A 24,597-nucleotide genomic window follows, 5' to 3' on the forward strand; every position below is an offset into this window, starting at 1 on the left:
GGATCACCTCCAAGCATCACTGATGGGAATCGGAGTCGCCGATTGGAAGAACACCACCAAATCAGCGCTGGAACAAAGAAATGCCGTGAACATATTTCCGCCTGAGGAAACACCCACCGGAGGCTCCAGATGATCGGGATGAGGCCGCCGAGAAGCTCTCTACCGAGGTTGAAGCTCGAGAGATTGATTGGAGAAGGAATCGGGGTCGAAACTCTCGGAGATGCTCGCCGCGGGACGAAGAACAGTGTGAAGAGATCGACACTAGAAAACACTGTAGCTTCTGGGTTTAAATCTGATCCAGATCTGAACGGATGGCTGAAATTGATTTGGAACTTGATCAACGGTGGAAAGTCACCTAAAATCCGATCCGAAGGTATTGATCTTGATCTAGGGTCTGGATCTACTCTCCCTTAGATCGGATCGATCAGATCTTCAATTGATGGTTCAGATCTGCCCAATCTTCGATGAACGGTCTAGATTAATTCAAGCTTGATCAATGGCTGTATGAACTCAGATCTGAATCAAAACCTCTGGATCTTCATATATGGCTGAGATCTCCTCCTCATTAGGTTGGATGGGCCAAATCTTCAATGGATGACTCAGATCTGCTTGATTGTAGATGAACGGTCCAAATAACTCCAATGTTTGATTGTCTCATTTAAACTCCGATTCGAGCCTAATTTAAGTTCGAATAGATCCAAATCCAAGATCCTTTGATACCTATAAAATAAGAATTAAATATTAGCATCATATAACACCAAAAATAAGATAATTTACAATTAAGCCAAAAATAAAGACAATGCATAAAAATGTTATGTAACCATGATTTAAACCTATGAAATCAACATCAAACCATGCATATATGAATCAAAATAATACAATAAAATCATGGTTTTCAGGGGGGCGTGAATAGTGATTAAAAATTCGAGAGTAAGCAGCGGAAAATAATTAAGCCAAAGCAAACACAAAGATTAATTTGGTTCGGAGCCTTTTGCGACTCCTACTCCAAGACCCGCATGCAAGGGTACTTTCGATGGGCAATCACTAATAATTCGAAAAGTTTGATTACAAATTAAGTACAGGAATTAATTAGCGAAAAAAAGCCGACAATAAATAAAAAACAGAAACAGAAATATCACTTTTGTCGGAGAGCTTTCACAACGTCGCAGGAGCACAGAGGAGTAGATCTTTCATTGTTGTGTTGAGTTTCAGCCTTTACCATTTTTATATAGGAGGTTCAGAGCACCCGGATCCCTTCGGGCACCCTGAATATGACGTAGCGGACCCAACCAGGATGCTCCACGTGGCGAGGCAACGTTGAGGATAGAAATTTGCCTCCAGGTGCCCAGATCTATCCTGGGCGCCCAGACCCTGGTTTTCCAGCAACTTCCTTCCTGCAAGAAAACGTTAGTCCGAAGGTAAATATACGATATATAAATCCTGCAAAATAACGTGTTAACACAGTTTAAAACCAACAAGTAGAGTATTAGCTAGATTCTGTCTCCTCGAGACCGGAATCTAGTCACGATCTCGACTTAGATATCCGAAATGCGTTAAAGCTAGATCGACGCCTAATGTTCCCTTCCCGGAAACGCGTCCTCACAGTCACTTCCCTCCAGTGACTTACCTCCACTTACCTGCTAGACGTCTGGTCAGCCATTCGAACCGTCTAGACTTCGTGCCAGCTATCCGGTCAGCCCGTCGACCTAGTTGGACTTCGTGCCAAACGTCTGGTCAGCCCATCGACCAATTTAGACTTTGTGCTAGCTATCCGGCCAGCCCGTCGACCTAGTTGGGCTTCGTGCCACACATCAGGTCAGCCCATCGACCTGTCTGGGCTTCTCCTGCACACTCGGTCAGAGTGTTAGATAACAACAAAACTAACTTAACCTGTTTTGTCATTCATCAAAACTTGAGTTCGACCGTTAATGCTAACCGCACCAACAGTATCATGAGTTTGTCCACAGACAGTTAGAGCGGTCAAACCAGTCAAACCATGGCGGGGTGGGTAGGCCCGTGGCGGGCCGACCATTTGGCAAGGCGGGGCGGGGCGGGGCGACCAGTCAACTTGGCGGGTTGGGAAATTTCCAACTCAACCCAATCTAAGGCGGGTTGCGGGTTTGGCGGGCCAACCCGCGGGCCTATCATTTTTTTAAAAAAAAATAAAAAATATTTTATATTTACAACGTTTTACTTCGGAAATATTTCATCAACCAAATGTATCCATAAACATGTATTTTACATATAAATGAACACAAACGAGTAGTTATGTGGGATAAAAAGTATTATTTTTATTTCAAAATTATAAAAAGAAAGTTAATAAATTGGCAAAAAAACTTAGCTTACATGTGTTTCTCAACCCGCGGGTCAACCCAAGTCCATCGCGGGCTGACCCGCGCGGGTCGCGGGCCTAGGCGGGTCGGCCCCTGGCGGGCTTGGGTTGATAAAATTCCAACCCAACCCGCTTAAATTGTTTGGCGAGGCGGGCCAACCTGACGGGTGCACGGCTCTACAGATAGTAGCCCTAACTACCCACTAGATCAGACAGTGATAGCATGAGTTTGTGTGCAGTTAAAACTTGATATAGATTTGTTATGTGCTTATTATGTGTTTGCTTTATGCAGGCAATTTATTGGTTATACTTGCTGGAGCAGGTTAGTGATGAGTTATATTGTTGTTTATGGTTTGCTTAGAAGATGATTTTATGTTGGTATTCTTACTTTGATAGTAAGTATTTATTACCTGAGATTGCATCCTTTGATCCTCTTATGTATAGTAGCATGCACTATCTTCTTATACCCACTGAGTTATTGTACTCACTGCCCCTTGTTTTTCCTATATTTCCAGGTTAGTAGATAGAGGATGTGTCGTATCACTCAAAGGTCTTGGCTATCGCTTCTACTCGAGTTTGGATTTTTGTTCAAGTTGTTTTATTTTTTGTTATGTTGTTGTTGTTTATTATTTTCTTTCCTTCGTGGAATCGATAAGGTTTTTGTAATAATATTATAATTGTTAGTTTATGTAAATTAGTATGTTCACATGGTAATGCATACATACACATAGATATTTAAAAGATTAGTATGTTTTCATTTTACGTCGATATTTAATTTACTTAATCTGATTTTGATATGGATTATTTACTTCTCATATTGTCATTATATGATTAACAGACAAATATATCTTTGGGGTGTAAGAATTTTATTGATATTAGAGTATGATTTGAATTCAAAAATAAAGATGAAAATAACTTTTATAGAATGAAAAGAAAATCTAAAAAGAAACATCCACAGGGCCTCTGAATACGTCTTAAATAATATTTTTTTTAGCATGAGATTAGGTTATTACAAATTTTACCTATTAATTAATTGTATATCTTTAAAAGAGTTTTGATTTGAATGGTTAAATTCGAAAAAAACAAATTTATGATCTACAGAGCTCGAATCCTCCTGCATGCGTTGCCTTCTTTCCTATGCATCGGTCATCCTTCCCTTGTCCCAGTAGGTGAGCAAAGCACCGCTCACCTATGTAACTCTAACAGTATTCACTAAAATAGTTATTATAAATTATAAACTCCTGTAGGCTACGATGACGATCAATAAAAGAGAAAAACAAACGCTCACCTATGTAGCACCAACACTATCACTAAAATAGTTACTATAAATTCTATACCACTAGAGGCTACGATATATATGACTATCAATAAAAGGGAAAAAAAACCATTTGAACAGTGTATGATCCAGAATACACAAGGGGATGATTTAAGGCAAAGTAAAACAACAAGTACTCATTATCCAAATTAAGAATTAATATTGACAATTTGTTTGCATATCTGATGATGCGATAACATATAATCTGTACTTAAATACAAAAAGATTCGATGAAGCAATGAACAATTAATTTTGTGTACAAATTAAGCTAATGCTGACAGAATCATTATCAACTGTGATAAGCCATGAACTCTAGAGCTAGCCACAACTAGATTACTATTGCAGTTGGAGGTCATAGAGTGTTCCCATGTGTTCTGGACGATCAATGAGTTGTGGATTCACACGAGAAGCAATTTGATAGAACACCTGCCATGTTAATAAGCTATCGGAGCCGGACTGATGTCGAGAGCCCACTGCTCGCTCAACTCGGACGGTAGAGGCCACCCGCTCCAATCCTCCGTAAAGCCCAGGACAATGCTTGCAAAGGTGCTTCACATCGAACACCCTTTTGCCGAAAAAGAAGTGAACGAGGTGCAAGAACTCACGAACGGTCTTTGGTAATTTGCAGTCGCATGTCAGCATCTTGACTAGGAAGGCGAAGTCATAGGCGCCTTGGAAGGTAACCCAGGAGACGGGAGAAAAATGGCCAAAGGAAAGCAAGCCGGAGGTGGCCAAGTGCTGGGCGAATCTGCAAGAGTCGATGCCCCATATTTGATTCTTTTGGAAGTCGATGCCATTAGCCTTGAGCAGCTCGACGGAGGAAGGGGCGTAACGGTCGCGGTTGATGTCGAAGTCACGGAAATTAAATTCCCACACGTAACGCACACAAGTGCCGTCGCTGTAGATGGCACATGGGAGGTTGCCGGCGGCGTCGGAGAGGGTGAGACCGACCTGGATGATGCGGAGGGCCTCGACGTTGGCACGGATCAATTCGTAGCGCTGGGGGAGGGTGAGGGTGCAGTAGGGATTTTTGGAAGCGACGACGACGCCAGGATACTCGGTGTCCAATGCGACGAAGGGGTGGAACGGGACGGCGGAGCGGATAAGGGCGAACTCCTCGTCGAGGTTATGAGCCCACACGGAGCGAACCTCGATTCTGCTGGTGCTGGCGGCGGAAGAGGAAATTGGCATATCGTTGTTGACAACTGCGACAGCCATTATGAGTTTGACGATATTAGAAATACCAAAGTACTGGAAGCTGGAGATCGAGGAGATGTTAGGTTTCGATCGATCGAGTTGGAGTGGAAATTGAAGGGAAGGATCGGAGGAGTTTAAATAGAGCAGCAGCAAATCAAAATCAAAGCGGGAAAATCGCAAACACACTCAACAGAATTAGTTGCTGCGAAATATTAGGAGATATATATGGAATTAATCAGGACTTTAAGTCCAGGATAAATCCAGCAGCAATTAGCGAACGAAACTAGGGGTTTATTATTAATTAATTAATTAAAGTTGTTGCCATCCAATCATTCCTTTTTTTTTCTTTAATTAAATTTCAAGTACATGTAATTTCGTCATTATTTGCCTTGAAGTCAAGTATGAATCTGGCGCCAAATCCAGTAGCAATTAGCGAGCTCAACTAGGGGTTTAGTATTAATTAATTACAAGGGGTGTTGCCACCGAATCACACTTTTTTTTAAATTCTCTTTAATTTTTAAACTAAACTTATGATTTTATTTCTAAACTGCAATTCTTGCCGAGCTAGAAGGTTTGAGTACGGAGTAGATCGTCCGTAGGTCAAACTTGAGACATTAATATATAGTTTTGATAAAAAAAAAGTATCAAAACATTTAAGTTAGACTTAATATTTGTTATTTTGATGAGTGTCATGGCAAACAATTGTTGAATTTGATAAGATCTAGGTGTAGATTCAACATTCCCATGAGTAAGTAAAGTAAGTAATTAAGAGTGTAATCGAGCCGAACTGAACTCTTTAATATTTGAGTCTAATTCATTTATAATCAAGCCGAGCACGAGTTTTATTTAATGAATATATTCGTGACTCACGAACTTATTCGAGCTTTTGTTGAGTCTAAATGAACTTAATAAATATAAATTATAAATTTAAATATTTATTAAAAATTAAATTATATATTTAGAGAAAATTATAATATTCTTATTAAAATTTACAATTTAATTCAAATAAATAAAGTTATTATATTTATCTATACTTTTCATAAATAAAATATAAAATCTATAAATTCAATATCAAAATTATTATTTTTCATTTGAAAATTGATTCATGAGCTTACTAACGAATATTTACACGAGCTAGCGAGCCGAATATTATAAAGCTTGAGATTGGTTTGTTTATCTTAACGAGTCTCATTAAACAAGCCCAAATGAGCTATTATCGAATCAAGTTTCGAATAGTTCATGAGCGGCTTGGTTTATATACACCCCTACAAGTAATTGATGACTCAATTCTTTAACTTAATCTGACACTCTTAAGTTTTTATTTCATGACCTATTGACTTATAAAATGGTCCTCGAAATTACTTTCTCCTTCATATAATCTTATATAATTTGAGAGGTGGAGAAACTATTTTACAAAAAACTTTTATAATATTGATACGAGTTGTACCAAGTGGACTCAGGAGATGACATGACAGTCAACGTCAATGTGACGTAACAATCAAAGTCAATCGAGGAGAACACCTCCCCACCTGGCTCTGATTGGCTGCCCAGCGCTAAAGCTCGACGAATTTGCCTGGTCAAATTTAAAGTAGTGCGAAAAAAAGCTAACCAACCCGTAATCAGGTCGAACATAAGGGGTACTATCACACCCCGGGGGAGTCCCTGTCGGAGAAAATTTGGACAACATCTCCCTTGTACGGGTGACAATCTGAAACTTTCTATAACATAACCATACACGACCAACACGACCGGAAACATACAATAAAATAAAAGTGACAACCACACAGTATAATAGTAAACCCTAACCTAAACAACAATAAGGAAATTATCTCTAATATCCTACTCAACTACACCCATAAAACTCAAATCTTATATCCTACTCAACTACACCTATAAAACTCAAATCACCAACATGCATCCAAACCTACCTCTTCTGCTGTCCGGGCAGGCATGTAAAAAAATATACTAGATGTAAACTCATGATAATAAAAGACCATATAAGATCCAAGTGCCAAAAAGATACAAGTCTGAAAACATAGACGATAACATAATAAGAAAACCAAAGAAAAGATCCAAAATGGAAATCCTCGTAATCTGGAGGGGGAACTAGCGACTGGATATCCTCCGGACAACGTCAACCTGAAATAGTAATATCAACAAGGTGAGTCAACTCCTCAGCGAGTAACTACTGACATGCATAGTAAGAAATAACAACTAATAATAAATATGCGTACAGTCTCCTGGATATATATCATATGAAAAATGTAAAACTGTAAGGAGCAGGAGTATCTGTACTAACCAGGACCTGGGTATAGGGATAACAAGGTCGTCAGACCCAGAGTATCATAAATCCTGTATGCATGTCAAACAAATGCATCCACCAAATATGCAGCATATAAAGTGCAGCAAACATAAGAAATAAATGCAGTCAGTGCATATGATGCAACATGCCCTGGTCACCCCTGACGCCAGTCAGCCGTCTCACACACGATGGTAATACCGAGTGGGTAGGGTTGTGACAACCATGCACTCTGTCATCACCGCTTCTGAGTGACCGAGTGAACGGGATGCTGTCAGAGTACACCTATCCTCCTTATCCCAAATCATAAGTGGGGGAGCTCAATGCTCTCATCTCTCTGAGACAATCCAGAGGAGGGATCACTGTCCTGCTACCACGCTGCGTCACACTACCCATGAGTGGACCAGCGGAGCCCTTGACAGAGCAACCTGCTACAACTGTAACGCCCGCCCTTCTACTAACCTTAACTTACAGGACAAATGTTATCCTTTTCTGTATATCGTAAATTTCGACAATCCTACCTATTACATTCTGCTCAGTCCATAGATATATTCTAATTTGTTACGACTGGTAGGACATGACTTGGAGCCAAGTAGAGCTGAAGGGGAGTCTAAAGCTTCTAACGAGTCTGGGTCGTGTGGCCCTGACAGGTAGTGTACTCCCGGCTGGCGCAGGGGCACGACTGTGTGAGGGTCACACGGTCGTGACCCTTGGCAGTAGAGAAGAGGGGCTCGGCTGTGTGAACCCACACGGTCATGTCACTTCGACTGAGAGGAAGAGAGACACAGCCGTGTGAACCCACACGGCCGTGTAGCTTTGACCGAGAGGAAGAGGTGCACAATCGTTTGATTCCACACGGCCATGTCACCTTGGCCGAGGGGAAGAGGTGCACGCCCATGTGATTCCACACGGCCGTGTCATCTTGGTCAAAAGCAGGCAGTGGGAGGCCGTGTGAACTCGCACGACCGTGCCACGGGCCGTGCGAAGGGTCACAGCCTGCTCTACCAAAGAGCTTGTTCTCCCCTCTTTATACTTATCCATGCCACTCTAAATTCTGCCAACCCAATAAATTCATCCTAAACAATTAGTGATAGTATTTTATGTAAAGTGGAGAGAAGAAAATACTCAAGTTCTAACATGTCCCCACAATAACAAATCCCCCACACCTTGCGTTCCCATGTTTCCTCTTCATGCTGTTGACTTTGCCATAGCACTTTCATTAATAGTATCTCTTTGTTCCTCAGCTTCTTAACTTCTCGATCTATTATCTGAATAGGTCGACTTTCATAACTAAGATCCTCTTGAACCTGTACCATCTGCGGCTCAATCACTTGCTTTGCATTAGGAACATGCTTCTGTTGGATCGAAAAGAATTTAGATATTTCTACAATGGCATGATATTGTCCACTTTAGGCCTAGGCCCTCATGACTTTGCTCTTGGGCTCTCCCCAAAAGGCCTCATGCCAATGGAGATATCTTTTCTCTTTATAAACCCATGATCTTTCCCATTTGTTTTCGATGTGGGACTATGTTTGCAACCTTGCAACCCCATCAATCCTGCCCCCCCCCCTCAAACAAAGGACCACGGGCTTCCCACGTCCGATCCTCGACCCACCAGGTCTTCCTACCCCTTGGTCCATCCGACCTACTAGGACTTTCTTGCCTAGCCGACACTAGGACTTCCTGCCTGGTGTCTGGTCCTCTTGATCTGAACATAAGAACCCCCACTTTCTTTGTTCAAGGTCAATATTGTACCCACATGGCTCAATCAGACAATAGTTCTTGTGCACAGTCGGCGGTTAAACTTTTTGACAGTCCGAGCTCTGATACCAATTGTTGGATCGAAAAAAATTTAGATATCTCCATAATGGCATGATATTGTCCACTTTAGGCCTAGGCCCTCATGGCTTTGCTCTTGGGCTCTCCCCAAAAGGCCTCATGCCTATGGAGATATCTTTTTCTTTATAAACCCATGATTTTTCCCATGTGTTTTCGATGTGGAACTATGTTTGCAACCATGCAACCCCAACAGTTTATCGGCATTGAGACATGAAATTCATTATGAATGACAGACATTTCCTGCAGTAGTTCCAGCTCCTAAGCTACCTTGCCAACCCTTCTAGTGATTCGGTATGGCACCACATAACGTGGACTCAACTTCCCCTGCTTTCCAAACCTCATTACTCCTTTCATAGGAGCTACTTTGAGAAACACTAAGTCCCCAACATCAAATTCTAGTGGTCTACGGCGCACATCCACATAGCTCTTCTGTCGGCTCTGAGCAGTTTCTATCCTCTGGTGAATGTTCTGAATGGTTTTGGTGGTGTCCTCGATAAGATCTATCTGGAGTCCCATTTCTTTCTTTTCACCACCTTCATACTAACAGATAGGGGATCTACATCTCCTCCCATATAAAGCCTCGTAGGGTGCCATTTTGATAGTAGCTTGATAGCTATTATTATATGTGAATTCCGCTAAACATCGGTATCGACACTAGCTTCCTTTAAAATCTAAGGCACAAGCTCATAGCATATCCTCCAGGACTTGATTTACTCGTTCTGTTTGCCCATCAATTTGAGGATGAAATGCAGTACTAAATCGCAGCTTAGTGCCAAGAGCTCTTTGAACACACTCCCAGAAGTTTGAAGTAAAGCGACCATCTCTATCAGAAATTATGGTTTTGGGAACTCCATGCAATCTAATGACCTCTTTAACGTACAATTGCGCTAGTTGTTCAATTGAGTAGGATATTCTGATAGCTAGAAAATGAGCAGACTTGGTCAATCTGTCCACTATTACCCAGATAGCATCGTAACCATTCGTGGTTCTGGGTAGTCCTACTATGAAGTCCATAGATATATCCTTCCACTTCCACTCTAGAATCTGGATAGGCTGCAGAACTCCGCCCGATCTTTGATGTTCTTCTTTAACCCGTTGGCATGTCAGGTAGGTATTGACATATCTTGCAATATCTCTTTTCATTCCAGACCACCAGAAGCGTTCCTTTATATCTTGGTACATCTTGGTGGAACTAGGATAAATTGCATAGGGTGTTCCATGGGCTTCATCTAGAATTTTTTTACGCTGCTCTTCTTGATTAGGGGCACATAAGCGATCACCATAATATAGTACCCCATGATCTGATACCCGGAACTCTCCATTTCCTCCTTTCTGTATTCCCTGCTTGATTTTCTGAATAATAAGATCTTCCTCTTGCCCTTTCTGTATATCTGTAAGCAGGGATGACTCTAATGTCAAAGTGGAGAGTTGCCCAATCACGATTTCAAGTCCAATATTTGCTATTTCTTTCTGTAGGGGAGGGGCCATGGCAGATAAGGACAATAGAGCGACACAAGATTTCCTACTTAGTACATCTACCACTTTGTTCACCTTCCCTGGATGATAGAGGATTTTACAGTCATAGTCTTTAACCAGTTCAAACCATCTCCGCTATCTCATGTTCAAGTCACCATATGTGGGACTACAGGAGAAGCTTGTTGATTAGAAATCAGGGTGGTAATAACCTGCTGTTGCTCTGCCAATTGTCTTTGCAGCTGAGCTACTACTTCTAAGAGGTTGGGCGGTGGTGCAAACTCATTCGTCTCTTGTTGAGGTTCATTAATTCTTGGCTATTTAGCCTGTCGTACTCTAGCCATTATACATATCCGTGGACCAACCAGTGAGATTTTGGGTGAGCCTATCGTCATTCTTACTTACTATTATTAGTACTTTATATATAAGCATGCTCAATCTTAACAACAGTTCTTACTAATCATAACAGGAATAAATGCATAAAAGTTATGGAAAGTTACTTTCTAACTTGGAAGTTGTAGGATCAATACTTGATGTGTGTGACAGAAAGATGGAACTGGCTCTGATACCAAACTGTAATGTCCGCCTTTCTACTAACCTTAACTTACAGGACAAACGTTACCCTTTTCTGTATATTGTAAATTTTGGCATTCCTACCTATTACATCCTGCTCAGTCCATAGATATATTTTAACTTGTTACGACTGGTAGGACATGACTTGGAGCCAAGCAAAGCTGAAGGGGAGTCTAAAGCTTCTAACAAGTCTAGGTCATGTGGCCATGATAGGTAGTGTACTCCCGGCTAGCGCAGGGCACGGGTGTGTGAGGGTCACACGACTGTGACCCTTGGCAGCGGAGAAGAGGGGCACAACGGTGTGAATCCACACGACTGTGTCACTTCGACCGAGAGGAAGAGAGACACGGCCGTGTGAACCCACACGGTCGTGTAGCTTTGACCGAGAGGAAGAGGTGCACAGTCATGTGATTCCACACGACCATATCATCTTTGTAATACCCCGGTTCTGAGATTCTGGTTAAATATGACTTAAAAGGTTAGATGGTACTATCCATATCACCAAGGTGCACCTTCCTTTTCGGAAGCCCAAACTTAAGAACTCCAAAGTTAAGCGTGCTTGGCTTGGAGAAATCTGAGGATGGGTGACCTCCTGGGAAGTTTTCCAGGGTGCGTGCGAGTGAGGACAAAGCACGCTGAAAGGACCTCTGGTGGTCTGTGGAGCTAGTCATCAACCCGATGGGCAATTCAGGTAGCGTTCCTGGTTCGGTTCGGGTGGGGCCCGCCCGAGTGGGGGCGTTATAGATGGTATCAGAGCGACCTTGCGACCGTGAGTGCGCCTGTGGTAGGAGCACCCAGGGCACCACCTTGCGAGGGAGATTCTGGGATTTGTTTGTGGTGTGATTTGTGGTTACACAACGAGGACGTTGTGTCTTTAAGTGGGGGTGATTGTAATACCCCGGTTCTGAGATTCTGGTTAAATATGACTTAAAAGGTTAGATGGTACTATCCATATCACCAAGGTGCACCTTCCTTTTCGGAAGCCCAAACTTAAGAACTCCAAAGTTAAGCGTGCTTGGCTTGGAGAAATCTGAGGATGGGTGACCTCCTGGGAAGTTTTCCAGGGTGCGTGCGAGTGAGGACAAAGCACGCTGAAAGGACCTCTGGTGGTCTGTGGAGCTAGTCATCAACCCGATGGGCAATTCAGGTAGCGTTCCTGGTTCGGTTCGGGTGGGGCCCGCCCGAGTGGGGGCGTTACAGGGGTGACCATGGAGCATGCATACGCAGTTATTATTCTTGCATTTGATGCGCGGTGCATCTGCATTTGCATACATGCCTAGTAGATACTAGTTGCATGTGATTGTCGTTGTTGCACTTGATTGAGATATGGTTGTTGCATTTGGTTGCCATGCTACATACATGTCATTTATTTTACATGTATATGCAGTCGTACTTATATTGCACAGGTGTCACGGATATATCTGTTGCAGATCCAGTGAGTTTACCGATCTTTGTACCTTGCGTTGATTTCAGATTGGGTATGTATTTACCATTATGTCAGCAGCGGTTTGTGCAGTTTGTAGGTTAGTTATGATTATGTCTGGTTATTACGTCAGGTAAGTTCAGATGTATTGATTATGATAGTATGATCATGTTCTTTATTCCCTACTGAGACTGTATACTTGTGATCTCCATGTTTTATGTATAGACCATGCACTATCTTTTCTATTACCCGCTGAGTTACCTATACTCACCACCGCATGTATATATATTTGTTTTCAGGTAGATGGTTGGAGTGTCGCTCGGAGTATCCTGTCTGCCGGGTCCTACGTCACATCCGAAGATCGTGATTGTTTTCTTTTGTATATTCTTTTCTTATTTTTGGCATTGTATTTGTGTATAGCCGTGTGGCTATCTTATGGTTTTGGGTGTTGTATTTGTTGTATAAGCCTAGCCGGCTAGCAGTGTGTTGATTGTGTTGTATTGGGCTTTCCGTTTTCTTCGTTTTCCGTTGTGTTGGTTTGTTTTGTACAGCCCTGTGGGCTGTCTTATATATAACTGCGTGGTTGTGATTGTTTCATTCCAGCCGTATGGGCTGTTATTATAACTGCGTGGTTGTGTATATAAATATTCCAGCCGCATGTGGCTGATGTATATTTGGTTTGTAGTGATGCTTCATATTGTCACCGGTACAGGGGAGATGTTGTCGGATTTTTGTCTGGCAGGGACTCCTTTGGGGGCGTGACAATCTTGGCCGAGGGGAAGAGGTGCACGCCCGTGTGATTCCACACAGCCGTGCCACCTTGACCGAAAGCAGGCAGTGGGAGGTCGAGTGAACCCGCACGACCGTGCCACGGGCCGTGCGAAGGGTCACACCCTACTCTACCAAAGAGCTTGTTCTCCCCTCTTTCCACTTATCAATGCCACTCTAAATTCTGGCAAACCAATAAATTCATCCTAAACAATTAGTGACAGTATTTTATGTAAAGCGGAGAGAAGAAAATACTCAAGTTCTAACATGTCCCCACAATAACAAATTCTCTGATCTCCTTCCATTCTTCCGTCACACACACACACACACTGCTCCTACTGCCTCCTTCTACTCAAGCTTTCCTTTTCCTTTATCTGCAGTATAAGGAAATGCAAATTTATAAGCGGATGCTTAGTAAGTACCATCTACTCACAAAATGATACATTAAAAGAGGACATGTTTTTTAAAACTGCTTGAGGAAAATGCAACAATGTAAACATACGTTTAAAACTGCTTACGGAAACACAAACATGCACTTGACAGTAACTCACACTAAAACTATACTTTGAAACTATATACATGACATGTATTTTTAAATCAGTTTATCATGTTAACCATCAACTTAAAAATCATGCTAGTAGTATAAGGAACATAGAATTATGGGCATATTATAGAGTTCATCAAAGCTACACAATATAACTCAAATTCTCAACTTAGGAAATTTCCACTAAGACAACCCATGAAGTTTGAAAACTTTATATTACATAATTAGTGAAAATAATAATCACTTACTTGGGCCCGACATTGTACCACTTTGCGTGCATCCTTAATAAAATCAGAGGTACCTAATGTCGAACCTATCAAGGTACTACTAGGCGGTCTAGGAGCCTAGGGGCGATCTAGAAGCTCACCCATGGACCTTGTGTCCAGTACATGCCTTTCTAAAGTAAAATACTTTCTTTTAACTATTAATTTCTTGTACTTGCACTTACTTGACATTTAGCCAAACACCTTATGTGTGCTTAATTTCCCCCATACTTATAGGGAAGCACTTTAAGCACCTGATTATACTTCTTAGTCCCAAAACTTAATGGGAAGCAAATCAAGATGATCTAAACATGCTCTTGATCCCAAAACTTTAGAGGGCATCTTACATATCATAGCATCTATCTCTTTTAACTTGCAATAAGCATATCATAACATGCAACACGCTTAAAACATATCGTAACATGTATTACCAAAGCTACTCATACTGCAGGTGAGAGATACTTACTTCTTTTCGCTAGATCTTACTACTATAAGATGTAGGGAAGATAATTCTCTCTCTTACACGCTTTAAATCTCTAAGCCACCCTTCCTCGCGCGAACTACCTCCTTGGGAGAGACCCTCTCCTTAGATTCTCCCCTTGGAAAGCCTTAATGCTTAGAGCCCTAGGGTTCTTGGCCGAAACTTGAAAGGAGGGAGGAGAAGTTTCGGCTAGAGGAGAAGAGGAGATCAAAATTAGGTTTTGATCTTATACATCCTCTTTTATACTAAGTGGAAGTTGGAGCATCTCTTCACACATAAATTAGCGAACTCAACTAGGGGTTTAGTATTAATTAATTAATTAAAGTTGTTGCCATCCAATCGTTCCTTTTCTTTCTTTAATTAAATTTCAAGTACGTGTAATTTCGTCATTATTTGCCTTGAAGTCAAGTATGAATCTGGCGCCAAATCCAGTAGCAATTAGCGAGCTCAACTAGGGGTTTAGTATTAATTAATTACAAGGGGTGTTGCCACCGAATCACACTTTTTTTTAATTCTCTTTAATTTTTAAACTAAACTTATGATTTTATTTATAAACTGCAATACTACCCGAGCTAGGAGGTTTGAGTACGGAGGAGATTGTCCGTAGGTCAAACTTGAGACATTAATATATAGTTTTGATAAACTTGACAAAAAAAAAATATCAAAACATTAAAGTTAGATTTTGATCGTGTCCGTGCACTGAGTCGATAGAAATTGGGGGCGTGACGCTCTCTGCTGCTCCTAGGTGACCTTCACGGCGACGTAAGCCTCCGATGAACCTGCAACCAAGTGGGACCGGGAAAGGATTCCCGGCGACGACCCTTCGACGCTCAAATCAGACGGCGGCGAGAAGAATCACAAGTAAAACAGAGACTGTGACTACAGTAGAATAGAAGAAAAGTCATACCTCCGTCGAAGTCCGGGGATCCTTATATAGGACCCCGGAGAGGCGCGTGCACGCTTCCCAAGGCGTGCATGCATCGCAAAGCATACCTTGGAATGACTGTGTCAGAAAAGCATGTCTGACACTATACCTCAATTGTCCGAGCATATTTCTGTCATGGCAGCGGAAACTTCCTCCGTACGATCTTTGGTAAGGCCCGACCGTCGACCATGTTGCTTGTCGGCGGCAGACGTCTCGAGAATGATATCACTAGCTGCCCCTTTTATCGTCTTTTAAGCCCTCTATTTTTAACCGGGCCGGTCGGGCTGATCACTTGGCCTCTCGGATGCCCGGGTATACACGTGCCTCGGACCGGGTGAACCGGTCGATCAGTCATATACTCGGATAGGGGCACCAGCTAGTCGTTCTGCCGTTCGGCATCGCAGCCCAACTACTCGGTATAGCGGTTCCTCTATAAAAGAGCTGGTGAGCGTCGGAAGCTCGACCCAAGGTCGAGCTGTCTTCGTGCCGGTCCGGGGTCTACCCAGGCCGGTCGCCCAAGAGATTCCTCCCTGCTTGGTCGAACCTTTGACTCTTTCGTACCATTGACCCTTTAACTTCTAAAGAACACAAAGCTTATTTAAGGAAAGGTTCGACACTTGTACAAAAAATTTTGTACAGTGGAACCTGTACGTTTTCCTAGGACTAACCAACAGAAAGCTGCCGAGGTGGAGGCGGCGGCCGCGAAGGGGATGGTCGATCTAGGTATCGAACCGGTCGGCTCGCATGAGGGTGAAAGCGAAGAAGCTTCACCTGCAGTTGGAGAGTTAGCCGTTCGGATCCCTGCAACTGCACTGGTCGGCGATGCTATCTCGTCTGCCGGACAACCTGTGTCGGAAGAAGTGGGGCACTCGACCGAGGACTCCCCACTGATAATACGCAAACGACATCGGATGGATCTCCATACCCAATCAGCTACATCTGTGGAATCGGTGAGTGAGCCAGCCGGCGCCCCATCTGTAGCAATCGCCCCGGCCCCTGCTCCAGTCGAGGCCATTTCTTCGGATCGAACTCCTTCCCAGCTTGATCTGCCGGTGGCTTCCCTTGGAGCGCCGCTTGTCAATCTGCCCCGCTCGGCGAGTCATCCGAGCGTGCAACCTCAGCTCAATCTGATCCGAGCGACCGTCGAGTGGTTAAGGTCGTCCTCCACCTCCCAACAGAAGAATTTCTTCTGGCGGCTGATTGGCCAGTCGCCCCTAAGCATCAGATTACTATCCGCGGACCGCTCGCCAAGATATGGGAGGATGCGAGGGCCCACGTCGCCTTGATAACTCCCGGTCAGCTCGGCGACAGCCACTTGCAGCAAGCTACTGGGGTATGCTTCTTAACACACTACATGACTAACTGACTTGGTTCGTGATATTATTTCCTCTGTGCGCAGAACTGGGTAGAGAACATCGCGGTCAGCAATCGCCTGGCCGCGCTGGAGGAGGAGTTGAAGAAGCTCTAAATTTTCGGAGGGGCGCCGGCTCAGGGGCCTTCATATGCCATTCTTCGGTCCGAGCTGACCAAAGCAGAGAAACTGCTCGAGGCCGAGTGGCACAAGTCCTCTGGCTTGGAAACCACGGTAGCTGGCCTTGAAGCCCAGGTTAAGTCCCACGACCAGGAGATCAAGCTGGCCACCAACAGAAAGAATAGGGTCGCCTCCGATTTAGAGGCAAAGAATGTGCAGGCCCGAGCACTGGAGCAGCGCGTCAAGGAGTTGGCCGATCTGCTATCTGCTGAGCAGGAGGGCCGATCGGCTGCTGAAGCAAAAGTTCAAGGAGACAAGAAAGATCTCCAAGACGCTCTTGACGCTTCCCGAGCCGCACTAAAGGAATATCAAGATGGTGAATCAGGCCGCTTCGAGGTGATGAAGCAAAACTATCTCCGCTCGGACGAATTTGGTGAGAAGTTTAGTGATCGGCTAGTTATAGCCTTTGAGGAAGCCATCCGGGCGACAACTGTTTATCTGAAGGCTAAGGGCCAACTTCCGGAGACGACCTCTATCCCTCCCAAAGACTTTACCGGTCTGCTAGAAACCATCCCCGAGCCCATTTTTGAAGCCTTGGAGTGAGGAGCATTTTCAGCTTTGTCTTTGTTTTTGTTGTTTTGAAGTGTATCTATATGCTCGCCGTTCTGCGAGTTACAATTATTCACTTTATTCTGACTTTCAACTTACTTGACTGTGTTATTTTTGTACGATGCGTTAATATAAAATTCCGTTTCTGCTAATGTTACTTCTTCGCATGCATCTTTCCCGAGTGGTATTCAGTAGTCCTTAGGTCGGGGGGTTTATAGTCGCCGGTCCGACTCAGGGATTTAACGTCGCTGCTCGACGGTCTTCACGCCGGGGTTTTTATAGTCGCCGGTCCGACTCAAGGATTTAACGTCGCTGCTCGACGGTCTTCGGGCCGGAGGGTTTATAGTCGCCAGTCCGACTCAGGAATTTAACGTCGCCGCTCGACGGTCTTCGCACCGGGGTTTTTATAGTCGTCGGTGAGGGTTTATAGTCGCCAGTCCGACTCAGGGATTTAACGTCGCCGCTCGATGGTCTTCGTTCGGCATAAATTGTTCCTTTGACTTTATTCCTGCGGTCAAAAGATGTTGGGTTTTTCGGGCCGCGAAAACCGCTTTTTCGCGTCACGGAAACCCCGAAACTCCCTAGCCAACGGATCCGTGCAAAGAAAAACTTTTCGAAAAACTACGAGTACGAGTTTACCTAGATCTACACTTAGATCTACAAAGGAAAAAAAAGGTTATACCTTTGAAGCGAAGCCCTTCGCTATCCCGCAAGTCCAAGGTACGTCGGATCTCAAGATTGTCAACGTAGACAATCCTCTAGAAGTATCTACCCGAACAAGATGTGTTCTTTAACACACAAGGATGGAGAAGAGAGCACCACAAGTGTGCTAACACTTCTTGATGCTCTCGGATGGGATTGGAAGAAGAAGAAAAGAAAAGAAGAGAACACACTCCTCAAAAATCTCTATGTGACTTTCACTAACCTTTCTTCTTGGATTAGATTCACTCTCCTTTCTTCTCCCTTGCTTGAAACCCACGACCAAGAGAAGAGAAGGAGCAAGAAGAGAGCTTAGGAGGAGGAAGATCACTTGAATGAGAGTTACTCACCAAAAGAAAACTTCTCTTTTTCCATCAAGTGGCCGGCCACTACAAGTGGTGTAACCCCCTTCACATTAATCACAATTAATGTGGAGGCCATTAAAGAGAATAGTTGTAACCTCCATGAGGTGACACATGTGATGATGTGGCACATCATCATTAGTTCTCCTAATGCTAAGTCACAAATGATGTGGTATAAAGTCAAGTCAAACTTGACTCTTCCTCTTCCTCTCAAGTCAAGTCAAACTTGACTTAATCTCTTTTATGGTTGATCTAATCCAACCATTTAATTCAAGCCAATTTAATATAATGAATCTAATTCATTTAATTAAATTGATTCAATGAGTCATAATCTAAATTAGACACATTGAACACATGAATCAACTTGAGTCCAACTCAATTAGCTCAATTAGGATTACTCTTAATCCAATTTGATTCATCACATGAATCTAATCCTCTTGGTTCATCATATGAACCTAATCTCCATCCACTTGTTCTTTGTGTGTGACCCAATAGGTTCTTGTAACGTTGGCAATGCCCCTAAATTCATTTAGAAGCATAAGTAATGAGCGGTATCTAGCAATACATCATTACTATCCAAGTTACAAGAATGTTGAGATCCAATATCACCTTGTGACTACTAATTGTGACTCCTCACAATATATGACAAGTGTCCTTCTATCCTAGACATCTAGATTGATCAATGTGAGGCATAGATCGTGTCATCCTCTGACCAATCTAAATCTTGAACTCCAAGTAGACTCACTCAATCAAATGAGCTCAATATCTCATATTGACTTATTTGGGCATGGCCATGCACTTCGTGGTCTCACTCTATCAAGAATATCGATGTCACTCCCGTCATATAGGAGGGATAGATCCCATCTACATCACTCACATCCCTCCACATAATTTGTTACATACCCAGTAATCGCCTTTATAGTCCACCCAGTTACGGGTGACGTTTGACGAAACTAAAGTACATAACTCCTTATGTAGCGATCCATGGTGACTTCAGATCTAAGGACTAGTAGTCATACTAATAGCCACATGAGAAAATATATGACACTCATATAACGATCCATGATACTTTCTCATGGCGGGTCATTCAATATACATTCTCCAATGCATACCCATGTGTCAACTTGATATTTCTATATCCATGACTTGTGAGATCAAGTCATTGAGTTGACCTACATGCTAGTTTTATTACATTAACATTGTCCCTGAATGTTAATACTCGACTAGGAATGATTAAGAGTAGTGTTCCCTATATCATCTCACTATCAATTCAACCAATCGATTGATATAGGTAAGAACCTTCTACTCAAGGACGTTATTATACTTGGTTTATTTGGTACCAATACAAGTAAGTATAATAACCAAAAACCAAATGCCTTTATTTATATAGAATATGATACAACAAGTCCAAAATACAATCATCAAATGATTGGCTCTAAGGCTCTAGCTAACAAAAGATACAATAGAATTAAACATTATGAGTTACAATGGCACACCTTTCACCCAGCTCGGTACGGCTGGAGGTAATTTGCGCTCCACGGTCGCTCTAGCTTGCATCCATCTTCATCTTCGAGGTAATAGGTGCCCGAACAGAGCTTTTCTACAATCTAGAACGGCCCGGCCCAAGGAGCTCCCAACTTGGTCATGTCGCCGACCGGCTTGACTTTCTTCCAGACGAGATCGCCGACCTGAAAAGATCTGGGAATTACCCTTTTGTTGTAGTTTTGCTTCATCCTCTGCTGACCCATCAATCGAACGACGACTTGGCTCGCGTCTCGTCCACCAAGTCCAGCTCCAAATGCCTCCGCTCAGCATTGTTCTCGTCGTAGACTTTGACCCGGTCGGACTCTACCCCGACTTCTACTGGGACGATGGCTTCCTCGTCGTACACCAGGTGAAAGGGGGTCGCTCCTGTTCCCTCCTTGGGCATCGTTCGGAGTGCCCATAATACCCCGGGCAGCTCGTTTACCCAACTGCCACCTTCATGGTTGAGCTGAGCCCGGAGAACTCGTAAGATCTCCCAATTGGTGACTTCTGCTTGCCCGTTGCTTTGGGGATATGCTACAGAGGTGAAGGCTTGCTGAATGTCGTACCCCTCGCACCATTCCTTGAGCTGCTGACCCACGAACTGCCTTCCATTATCGGAGATGAGCCACCGCGGGATGCCGAACCGACAAATGATATGCTGCCATATACATTTCTTAACCATTTCCTCGGTTATTTTAGCTAGCGGCTCAACTTCAATCCACTTGGAAAAATAGTCCACTACTACTAATAAGAACTTTCGCTGTCCGGTCGCCATTGAAAATGGTCCCACAATGTCCATGCCCCATTGATCGAATGGGCAGGACACCGTGGAAGTTTTTAATTCTTCCGCGGGACGGTGTGAGAAACTGTAGTACCGTTGACAGGATATGCATGTGCCGACTGTCCGGGCGGCGTCCTCCTATAGAGTCAGCCAAAAATAGCCGGCCAAAAGAATCTTCCTCGCCAACGAGCGGCCGCCCGGATGCCCGCCACATGAGCCTTGGTGTACTTTTTGCAAAATGTAGTCCACATCCTCCGGGCCGACGCATTTAAGCAGGGGCCTGGAGAACGCTTTTTTGTAGAGCTGATCGCCAATGAGGATGAACCGACCAGCCCTTCTTCTGAGCAGATGTGCCTCCGATCGATCGGACGGCGTTGTTCCGGACTTCAGAAACTCGGTTATGGTCATTCGCTAGTCATTTGGGAATGTGAGTCCCTCCATCCGATTAATGTGGGCGACCAGGGACACTTGCTCGACTAACTGCTCAATGATGATTGGTGATATCGAACTGGCCAGCTTAGCCAGTTCATCTGCAGCCTGATTCGCCTCGCGGGGGACCTTCTGTACCACCACCTCTCGGAAACCGGCCCTTAGTTTGGCGAAGGCTTCCGCATAAAGCTTTAGCCTAATGTTGCTTATCTCAAATGTTCCCGAAAGTTGCTGAGCGGCCAACTGTGAGTCTGAATGAATTAAAACGTTGCTAGCTCCCACTTGCCGAGCAGCCTGTAAGCCTGCTATAAGCGCCTCATATTCTGCTTCATTGTTGGTTGCTTTATAGTCCAGCCGTACGGACAGGTGCATTCGTTCTCCATGGATTATTAAATGGACATCTGTTGGTGCAAGCTGCACCAGAATCAAACCTGAGTTTTGATGTTGTCAAAGGTTCAAGTTAAGTCTTGTTATGATCTAACAAGTTGACTGAGTGTGCAGGATGTTTACTCAACTGGGAAAGTCCTAGATGGAGGCTAGGCAGAGAAATCTTAGCAGGTCGTGGAACCCAGGTACAAGTCCAAGTGGGTCGAGGCTTGCAGAGTTATCGAGAGGTCTGGAGGACCGAAGATCGAAGAAAAAGTCCTGGGGAGCCGATCAAGGCTGAGTGAAAAGTCCAAACTAGATCTGGAGGATCAAAGTTTGGCAGGTAGGTTGAGATAAACAAACTGGAGGAGCGATAGTAAGGTCGGATTCCCGAAGGGAACAACCTTAGGTCGCTGATCCAACTGAAGAAACCGGGAAGGTTTCCAAGTTGAGATCAAGAATAGTTCTACTGTTCTTTTATTTCTCATTATTATACTATTATATTAATATCTGTGTTGCAGACTGTTTTTGTCTAACATCTGTGTTGCAGGTTATTTTTAACACTGTCTTGCTGGTTAAGTTGGATCAATCGACCGAACAGTAGGATCGGTCGACCGAACCTAGTGACTCAGTTAAGCCAGTTTGTCAGCACCGATCAGCAAGGAAAGTAAAGACGGGCTGATCGGTCGACCGAACCTAGACATCGGTCGACTGATCCAATCAACATTAAAGCTACATTAAATCAGGATCACGACAGATTCTGACGAACAAGGAAAAGCTTGTTCGGTCGACTGAAAAAGGGGTTATGTCGACCGAACCATTAAAGACCAGTAAATGCAAAAGATTGAGCCAGCTTCGAACTTCAGCCAGGAAGGAAGGGAGCAGGTTCGGTCGACCGAACATCGGGATCGGTCGACCGAACCTCCAGAACACCTATAAAATCAGACTCGAAGGCAGAGGCTAAAAGAATAATTTTTCTGATCTATTCAAGTGCCTGTCTGCAAGCTTGTCGTGCTACGAATTCTCTTCAGTCCTAAAAAGCTACTCCATCCGACCGAGCTTTGACTTTAAATTTCCATTGTCGGTATATTTCTTTTTGTATTGTACTTAATTCTATAAGATAGTAGAGTGTTACTATTGTAACGCCCGAAAATTCTCAAACCAATTTTAGAAATATTCTATGATTTTTTCTGGAATTTTAGGATATTTTTACAGAATTTTTAGAGTAGCGGAAGTAGCAAAAACAAATAGAAACATAAATAGCTTAAGCGGGAATTGAACCCGAGACCTAGCGAACTCTATGCCTTTTAGGGTGACTTAGTAACCAAGAGAACCCAGCAGGGCCGTGCTGAAAGAAAAGGGAATCAATTATATTTATGTTAGAGTTGGGACGAATAAACCACTTAATATAAATAGGAAATTATTAAGTGGAGAATTGTTTAACGACAATTCTTTTCTCCTCAAACCCTTACACGCCGCCTCTCCCTTCTCTTCTCCACTCAGCGCACCAAGCCCCAAGGGCTAGGGTTTCGTTCCAAGGACTTCAAGAGCACCTTCCGGCGACGACTCCAGCACGAGAACGTTCCTCTCCGCGAGAAGGGCACGTAGACGCGAGGAGATCGACAAAGGGATCTTCTCCACCGAAAACCTAGCGTTTAGATTTGTAAGAAACTTCGAACAGGAGGTAAGAAACCCCTCACCTGCAGTATAAGTAGCTCTTCGTACGTTTTATGCATTAGCTTAGGCATATGCAGAATTTCCAGTGTATAGGGTGTGAATTAGCGCACACCAAGTGTTTGCTTGAATGCTTAGCTCAGTAAAATGCCACTAGAGGCATTCCAATGGTTTAGATAAATGCAGTAGAAGCATTTTATGGCACAGTTAGTCTTGCTATAGCTTTTATGGGACTACGGTCCAATGGGTGGGCTCCCACAGTCGCCTCTAGGTTCAGATAACCTAGTAAGAGCAAGATAATGTATATTAGCTACAATCAGTATTTTACTTTTCAGTGGCACTGTACTGGACTTCAGTTGTCCTTGGGTTGGGCTCCCATAGTCGTCCCTAGATTTAGATAACCTAGTAACTTTACTAAATTCGGGATTTGCAACCCCGGGTCTAGTTAGGGATGCGCGCATAGCACGTACAGTTGCCGGACCCATCAGCAGCATGATTATGTATTTTCATCTATTTATGATAAATAGTTTCAAACCTTCACAATATAGTTTATGTGAATACAGATCAGCTTAGCATCAGTTAGCAGTAGTGTAGCTTAGCTTTCACTTCAGTTTGGTTCCTTATGGATTTATATGATAGTTCTATGCTTAGCTATGTTTGCTATGTATCGTATGTGATTATGCCATGTTTTAGAATCCATGTATAGCAATGTTCAGCATATATTTCAAATAGCATGTTTAAAAGTATAAATTTCATCGTATGCATGTTTTGTAAGGTAGATGGTTTCTTACTAAGCTCCCAAGCTTACAGATACTTCTTTTCCTTATACTACAGATAAAGGTAAAGGAAAAATGGACTAGTGGAGGCTGGAGTTTAATGCTACGAAGATGTGTGTGGGCAGGAACTTGGAATGAGGACCCTTGGGAACTAGCAAATTTAAAGAATTAGAACCTTTGTTCTTTTTAATGATTATGCACCTTTGGAATGTTTAATAATGCAGAATTGTGAAACCATGCTTATGTCATGCCTAGGACACTAGCTAGCTTATTGATGAGTAGTAAATCATGCATAATGTTAGTGAAGACCTATTACAATGTTCTCTAGGCATTTTAGGTTTATTATATTGAGTTGTGTATGATCGAGCTCTGAAATCAGAGTTCTGCAGTGAAATCAGAAACTCCAATCGATCGACCGATCGATTGGAGGGACCTCAATCGATCAGTTGATCGATTGAGAGCTGATTTCCG

General features: G+C 43.3%; 1 protein-coding gene across 1 annotated transcript; it reads right to left on the reverse strand.

Moving 5' to 3' along the window:
• Nucleotides 1-3,983: 3,983 nt before the first annotated feature.
• Nucleotides 3,984-5,031, reverse strand: LOC122010844 (probable CCR4-associated factor 1 homolog 11). The gene has a single exon (XM_042567316.1). The coding sequence runs from the start codon at nucleotides 4,863-4,865 to the stop codon at nucleotides 3,984-3,986; it is 882 nt and encodes a 293-aa protein (XP_042423250.1). The 5' UTR covers nucleotides 4,866-5,031.
• Nucleotides 5,032-24,597: the final 19,566 nt, after the last annotated feature.

The sequence above is a fragment of the Zingiber officinale genome, chromosome 8A, assembly GCF_018446385.1.
Source record: "Zingiber officinale cultivar Zhangliang chromosome 8A, Zo_v1.1, whole genome shotgun sequence".
Classification (NCBI taxonomy): domain Eukaryota; kingdom Viridiplantae; phylum Streptophyta; class Magnoliopsida; order Zingiberales; family Zingiberaceae; genus Zingiber; species Zingiber officinale.

Coding starts and splice junctions, on each gene's coding strand:
- LOC122010844 (XM_042567316.1), bottom strand. CDS start 4,865: ATGGCTGTCGCAGTTGTCAACAACGATATGCCAATTTCCTCTTCCGCC.